General features: G+C 42.0%; 1 protein-coding gene across 3 annotated transcripts in view; it reads right to left on the bottom strand.

The window, feature by feature from the left end:
* Positions 1 to 531: 531 nt before the first annotated feature.
* The window catches only part of LOC112110871 (carbonic anhydrase 13-like), a 32953-nt gene continuing 25477 nt past the window's right edge, over positions 532 to 8007 (bottom strand). For 2 of the 3 annotated variants that reach the window (XM_024206081.3, XM_024206082.3), the window contains 3 exons: positions 7018 to 7080; positions 5715 to 5870; positions 532 to 1350 (listed from right to left, as the gene is read on the bottom strand). In XM_024206081.3, coding sequence (XP_024061849.2) covers positions 1237 to 1350; positions 5715 to 5870; positions 7018 to 7080 — 333 coding nt within the window. In that variant the 3' untranslated portion in view covers positions 532 to 1236. The remainder of the gene's footprint in view (positions 1351 to 5714; positions 5871 to 7017; positions 7081 to 8007) is intronic. The other variant, XM_026662868.2, reaches the window with a different exon arrangement.

The raw sequence follows: 8007 nt of genomic DNA, 5'->3' as shown, positions 1-8007 counted from the left end.
CCCCTGTAGGTGCGAGGAACTGTCTGGCTTACATGAGGTGGAATTTGGGCATACAGAATCCGTATGATATGATCGCATATTGCTTACTAGCATTGTATTGCTAAACCATGGTGCAATATACCAGCATTCCTATGATGCAGACAAAACAAAGGGATTGTAATACATTCATAGGCACTGACTCCGTGAGTATTCCAGGGCTGGAACATCCATGGAAAAAAATTAGTGGGTGCACTGCACCCACCGGCAGCCAGCTCCCTTCGTCCCCTCAGCACCTCCCGTCTGCTGGTGCCCCACTGATCAACTTCTCCCCCTTCTTCCCAGTTCCTCCCACCTGCCACAATCAGCTGTTTTGCAGCATGCAGGAGGCCCTGGGGGAGAGGGGAGGAGCGGGGATGGAGCACACTTGAGGGAGGGGGCAGAACTGAGCGGGAAGAGGTGGGACGGGGATGCAGGGGGGGCGGGAAGAGGCGGAACAGGGTTTGGGGGAAGGGGTGAGATGGGGGCAGTGCCTGGGGTGTGGGTGGGAAGAGGCAGAGCAGGGATTTGGGGGAAAGGGTCGTGTGGGAGTAGGGCCGGGGCAGAGCAGGGGGTTGCGCACCCCTGGGGCCCGGAGGAAGTTAATGCCTGTAAATACATTTGTATACTTTGTGGGTTAAATGTCATTAGTGGATACTATATTTTTTAGTAAATCTATCATGGCGTCCCAGCTTAAACAGGATCACTTTGCTTATGATCAGTAATGAAATCCTACCAGCTTTAAATATTAATTTCTCCTTGAAAATTAAAGGAAGAGGCCAGTCTAGTCCCTAAAGAAAGATTTATGGTGTTAAAAAACTGGGCTTAGCCCTTCAGGGGGCTATGTATCCTCAACTGCAACTGACATGAAAGGGAGTTGAGGGTGTCCAGTACCTTGCAGGAGTTGCTCAGCACTTTGTAGGATGAGACTCAATATGTAGGATTGCATTCACATGCACAGACTGAAACTAAGTTGTTCAGTAAGCTCTGCTGCAAACACTAACACCACAATGCACACGTACCAACAGAGACAAAACCCATTCAAACCAGTTAAAATCGGCCCAAATGCTACAAGTCAGGACATCTTTGTCTTGCTGAAATGACTGCATTGTAACTGAATAATAAAATAATACCTATTCATTAGGCACAAAATATATTATTATTAAAAACTAATTCAGCCTCCTAAGTGGTCTCAGCAGTGGCTGATTCTTGCTTTACTCCTTAATTCCTTCTGACTTCCCGTCCCTTTAAAGGCTGCGGTGGCCGGTAGTTTCTCAGCATGCAGCAGGCTCCCTCTCCCTCAGCAGTACACAGAAGGCTGCGGAATTTGGCTAGCTGCAGATGAAAAGAGGTATAGAGTTCAGCAGAGAATTGTCATGCTAAGGCTAAATGAAGAATTCTAAGTAATAAACATGAACATACTTGTCACCTTTATTTCGCCAAGAAGTGTGGGGATCGTATTGTCTAGAGCACACATGGAATGGACATTTGGGCATTTCAGCCCTTATTCCTGTTAGCTATTGTTTTTCATTTACATTTTGTGAGTGTTGTTTCAGGCATTGTCTGGGTATAGCATGGTATTCACACTTGATCTTTCCTAACCTGAAGCCTAAAAAGAATTCTCTTTTAAGATTTCTGCACCCTATTTTGCAGTCCGAAGGCCAGCATCATTCCCACTAAGGTTTTTTTTTTTTTGCATACGGATTGCCTGGGAGCCAACATGAGCAGGCAAACAAAATCTGATTGTATGCCCTCATGGTGCAGAAATATCACCATCAGTGAAGAATGATGGATGCTGTGCTACAAAACACTTCTCTAGTTACCATTTTTTACATCATCTACCTGGCACACAATACAAAGCAAATAATAATTACTAGAGATGAGCCCAAACCAAAGTATCTGATCCAAACTTTCTCTCTCACACACACACTTACAATTAGGAAATGTTTAAATCTCTATCCAAACGTCACAATTTGGATTTATCTCAACAATAAGGCAAACTGGAACACCCAGCGCAAATAATTATGAGCTGTGAGGGCATTTAGATCTGGATTTGATTCCAGATCTGAACCTTCCTAATCTGACCTATTGTGAATAGTTATTAGTTTTATACACTTGCTTGCTTCAGACTGATTTCCTTTATTTAGTTAACATTAGTAGGGCAGCACAAAAGTCATGATTCTGATAGTGGATATATAGTATGTTATGGCAGGGTCACTGTCCGGTTGGGAAAACAAACTTCCTTCAGAAAACGAGCTTCCAAAATAAAGTGGTTATTAAGATAGTTATCTGGGAGAAGCAGCAGAGGGTAGAAAATCGCTGATGACCAGATTCTGTCACTTCCTCACACTGAGTAGAACCTTACTCCTAGTACTCCCATTGATTTCAGTAAGTCACTGCCTTTTGCTTTGGGTTGTGCCTCAGAAGTACAATTTAGCCCTAAGAGAGTAGAGAATCAAGCCCACAGTCAGAGCCCATAAGGCTTCAGGACTGGCCAGGAGAGTCCCATTCTTAGGGTATTTCTACACTTCAGAGACTACCAGCATAGCCATGTTTTCAAAGCTATGTAGGCATAATCCCTTAGCGTAGACGCAGCCTACACCAAAGGAAGAGATTTTTCCATTGCTGTAGGAACCCCACCTCCTCGAATGATGGGAGCAAGGTTGATGGAACTATTCTTCTGTCAACACAGATATGTCTACACTGGGGGGTAGGAGGGCATAGCTAAGGTTTTATTTCCAAACCCATGAATGCCATAGCTATGTCCACCTAACTTTTTAGTGTGGACCAGGCCTTAGTGTCCCCACTTAGGCTCCTGAGCTCCCCGCTCCCAAGTAGGAAAGAGAGAGAGGCACACTAGGCTGCTTCTCTATAGTTACCGTCTGGATTCTAAGCATAAAGATCCAGCTGCAGGTGCGCCCTCACCACAGAGCTTCCTAGAATTAGGCTGCTTGTCTGTGATCCTAGAAATATGGCTAGAACAGAGCACTGGGAGAGGATACATAGAGTGAGGGTCACTCTACCCACACCTTTAGGCCACACACTAGGCACAGACCATACTCTGGGGGGCGGGGGAAGCTCCTGGTACAGGGAAGAACCAGAGGGTTACATCGGGGATACTCAAAGTGGGGCTAGGGGCAGACGGGGAACTTGGGAGGGGGAAGGAAGAGATGGTGGAGGAACTCAAGAGGGAAGCTAGCTCAGGAGGTGGGGGTGGGGATGGAAAGCTAGGGAAAAACTTGAACCGGAGTAGATGGAAATGATGGTGGCAAGGGAGGGAAAAGTATGTAAACGGGGTGGTGATGCTTATGTACTACTTATGCAAAACAGTATAATTTGCATAATACATCCAGATTTCCAAAAACTCAGCCTTACCACATATGTCAGTGTTTCAGTCCACAGAATAAAAACAGAAACTACTTTAATCGCGGTTTAATTGGCAGGACACTTCACTGACAAAACCCAAAGTTAAGAACCTGCACCACTATGCTAATAACACGGCCCGCTCAATTAAGAAAAACGTATCTGCGAATAAATTAATTTTCATAAAGCAATTAATTAACAAAAAAAGTAAAAAACAAAACAACTCTCCCTTTGAAGTTACTACAGTATTCAAAAAATTAAGGCATTTTTTCCATAATGATGTTTCTGGTAACTCACTGGAAGCTTGAAACTGACCTTTGTTTCTTTATTTTTAAAACATTTCCCGAGTGGAAAAGAATAAAATCAATAAAGGAAGAAATTGTATTTTAAGCTTCTAAGAAAAAAATATAAAAATGAAGAGTTAACAATCAAATTGCAAAGTAGTACCAGTCAAAGCATGAACTGTGACTTCCTTTATGTTTGTACAGCACATGGCACGTTGTGGGCACTACTGGAAACAAATAATATGTAATAACAAACAATTTTTTTGTATTTAATTATAGAACATATAAAATATCACACACTGAACAGGACAGATTGAATTTGAAATAATACAGAGTAAGTGTGTTGCATCAGATACTGATATTTCGTTCCCTAAAAATGGTATACACATTCCCTGTTCCATGCAACATTTCACTTTTAAAGTATTTTAACTAGAGATTATGCCAAATCAAAACTTTGGATTTGGGAAGTTCAGGTCTGGATCTGAACTTTGGACAGCAGTAATAATCATCATACTGAAAACTTATATAGCACCTTTTCATCTTAAAGAGCTTTACCAAGCCCAGTAAGCATTATGCCTATTTTACAGATGGGGAAGGTGAGCACTGAGTGGGTAAGTGACTTGTTCAAGGCCAGCTGTTCCCAGAGCTCAACGTCTCTTGATTCCTTCACAGGTGTCCTATCCACTGAAACACCTGGTTTGCATTTTGATCAAAGATTCAGGCCAGTTCTTATTTCTTCTGAACTGGTTCTTTCATTCTTAGTAAAATGCTAATCAAAGAAAACACTACACATAAAAAGAAGTCTACCCTTCATGTGACCTTTAAACTTCCCAGCTCTTCTTTTGAGTACTTGAACTCTCTTGAGAGACAATGCTTCTAGGTTGAGATCCTGGCCCACTGAAGTCAATGGAAGCTTTGCTTCTGATTTCAGGGGGGCCAGGATTTCACCTTTAGAATCCACCAGCAAAGAGATACCAATCAAACCACACCATTTAAAACTTAGCAACTAGTGGGCCACGCCAAATTCTACCCATCTTAATCACACTGAGTAGCATTGCTCAGTGGGACAATCATACTTCCCTTAATTATAGTCTTGCTAAGGGATTAGTCTGAACTACAGGATGGCTCAGCGAGGCTATTCATTAGCAAGGTTGGAAGAGTGGCATTATTTGGCCCAGAACAATTAATTTTACTGAGTGAGTTATCTATAACATGGACGAGGTAAGTATCGAGGTGTGATAAGTCACAAGTTTTTAATATGCCAACTGGAGTAATGATACCCACCAACAGCAGCACTGGTTACCAATTTCTAATAGTAGAAACTGGAAAAACATATTCCCTTTAGCATCTCCACTGCCTAAGAGTATTAACCTCAGTAACCATTGGATGTCACTGTTGGTCTACAAATATACAGCCAGAAGGTCAATTTTACAGCTGTAAGTAACATGAGAAATATAAAGGGCAGTTCCAAGTGGTGTGCTCATACCTCTCCTACATTCATTTAGCCTGCTTGTTAGGAACTAGTTATTAGTAGTAACTACAGTATTCAGATTGACCAAATTTCATACTCTTAGTATCTAGGAAACGCTCTGTATTTATTTGGCCATTTGCTGAACTGGAATTCTATAATGAATGAGTTAAATGCAAAGAAATAAATGAATAGCAGCATTTTGGAGATGGTAAAAATCTATGGAATGAAATTCAAGTGCTTCTTATCATCACCAGAACCCTCAAATGAAATTAACTATCAGTTTCTTTCTTGCATTTTTCCCAGTTTGTAGCTCCCAAACCATTTTTTTTAAATTTCAAAACATTTTAATAATACTTGATCATTCTGATGGCCAACGGAAGTCAACAAAAATTCATGTTAATTTCACATTTCTCTAGAAACTCAAGACAAAAATGTAAAGCACAAAATTTGGTAGGATAAGAAATTTCATAATTAATTAAATATCTAAAGCTATAAATAAAATAGTCTTGGGAGTATCATTATAAACCATAATTCAGTTTTAAAAACATTATATTTGAAGGGTTGGAGGGATCAAAGTGTACCTGCTCAGAGGAAACACTTATAGGCTCTCTGAGAATTATCCAGATGACACTTTCAAGAAGAGGTGGAACAGTAAGAGAGCCAAGATAAGTCCAGTAGTCCAGAGAGTGAGGAAGCAAACAGGAAGGGTCAAAGTTTGTGAACAGTGCTTGTTTACCCTGGAAAAAGAAGCATGCACATTCTAACCCAGAACCACCACATTTAGCAACCACTTATTATGCAGTCTAGTTAATTTCTTTATAGTGTCAGAACATTTTGTTTATTTAAAAGTGTCAAGCAGGATCTCCCCCACTAATCATACCAAAGGAGAATTATGGAGAGAAAAAACTATAAGAGATTGTTCCATTGGTGGGGGCAAGGTTTGCATGGCTCTGGAGGATCACAGAGGTACATCTACACAGCTCATGGCAGTGAGCCTCCCAACCTGGGTCCACAGACTTGGGCTTGCACTACCGTGCTAAAAATAGCTGTATAGATGTTACAGCTTAGGCTCTGAAACCTAGGGAGGGGAATGGGCCAGAGCCACCCATGTGGAGGTCCTGTACCTCTATAGCAGATCTACCCCTAGTGTTCCTTCTGGTGACAGCAGGGTTCCACTGAAGCCATGCTACCAGGCACTCCTGTTGACTACGAATAGCCCAGTGATGGGGGCTCTGACGTAAAAATAATACAACATCTGGATGTATTCTCCTTTGCTTGGAATGTCTGGAGAGCTGGTGGGATGGCAATCTGTGTCTTCTCCAGCCTGACACCAGCCCACTCACGCCTCCCTGGCCCACTGATCCATGCCCTCCCACCCCATGTGGATTTTTGGACCGAGAGAGAGGCCTCTGCAGGGTTTGGTGTCACAGAGATAACTGCCCCCCTCACATATGGAGGGCCAATTAATGCATGCAAGGCCACTCCATGTTCTGATCGAAGGGGACACGACCCTCTTCTCCCCCCATAAAACAAGTGAGAAAATATGTCTTGATTCCCCATATTCTTGGGGGGGGGGGAAAACTCCACTAAAATAAAATGTGCAATTATCCAATGTCAGTGATCTTGATGATAATGTTATTTGTCAGGGATTAAATTATTACAGCTAATTAATTATCTTCCCCCCTCCCCCCGCATTGTACAACAAAATAATTACAATGTGCTGGTTTGCGTCTGACTTTATCCAGCAAAAGTGCCCCTAAACTGCCCCAAATCAGAGCTAATCCTTGTTTACCAGCTGTAAATACCTAAGGAATGTGAATGTGAAGCATGGAAGAAAAAGATCAGCAGCAGAAGTACTGGAGAATTTTAGGAGAATTACTTTACCTTGGCTCTAATGGCATCCAAACGGTCAGTAATTTTCTTCAGCTGAGAGTTACATTCACCAATCTGTAAAGGCAAATAGTCAAAGATCATACTCTCGAGGGAAGAATATGCATTCACTTTCCACTTATTAATGTTTAATTTTAAAGTTTTTCACATAGGGCCTGATCCTTCACCCAGTGAAGTTAATGGTAAAACTCTGATAAACATCAATGGATGCAGTATCAGGCCATTATTAATTAAAAGAACCTGGAACAAATGCTGATTATTCAGAAAGAGGGATGTCATTCACTTTGATGAGACTATTTTTTCATTAGCTGCATCAGTCTGGGGAGTTGATTTTATTTTTAGTTCACTTTTTGTAGCAGTAGAATAAAAGCTAGTTTTCTTAACAATGTTTTATAGAGGAACTGTAAGAACAGCAGGCTGTATACATGATGTGAATAAATTAGTCTACAGCCTTTTTAAGCTTAAGTTCCTTAAAGCACACTGGAAAATTCACGAACATGACACTTCTGTGTGACTCGTGCAGAATCAGGTTTCTCAACAATGTTCATTGGGTCAGGAAGGTGTACACTGGGAAGGTGACAACACATATAAAGGAGTGGCTCATGAAAAGAGTACTTTGTAATTAGTTGGCAAGAGTGGGATAGGTTCAACATGAACAAGCAGCACAAAACATGTCAAGGATCCCTCATGACACTGATCTCCGCAGCATGACAGCTGTAATATAGCCACAGAAGTGAAATTCACCAGTCAGCACAGGGACCAAAGGCTCCAGAGGAAGCAGAACCATTGTAGTTACACAGTGTGGGAGGAAAGTGGGGAGAAGGCAGCTGTGCAGCAGCCCTCCAGATCCCTGATATCAAGCAAAGCTTGGTTTGCATTTGCTTGGCAAAGACAGGGTGTGTGCCTGTTGTGTAGCCAGGGGTCCTGCAATTATGTGGATGCAAAGGCCACAAAATCCTGTCAACAGCAAGGGTCATAAGCACT

The sequence above is a fragment of the Terrapene carolina genome, unplaced genomic scaffold (genome assembly GCF_002925995.2).
Source record: "Terrapene carolina triunguis isolate 2854851 unplaced genomic scaffold, T_m_triunguis-2.0 Scaffold58, whole genome shotgun sequence".
Taxonomy (NCBI): Eukaryota; Metazoa; Chordata; order Testudines; family Emydidae; genus Terrapene; species Terrapene triunguis.
This window is presented reverse-complemented; position numbering and strand designations above follow the sequence as displayed.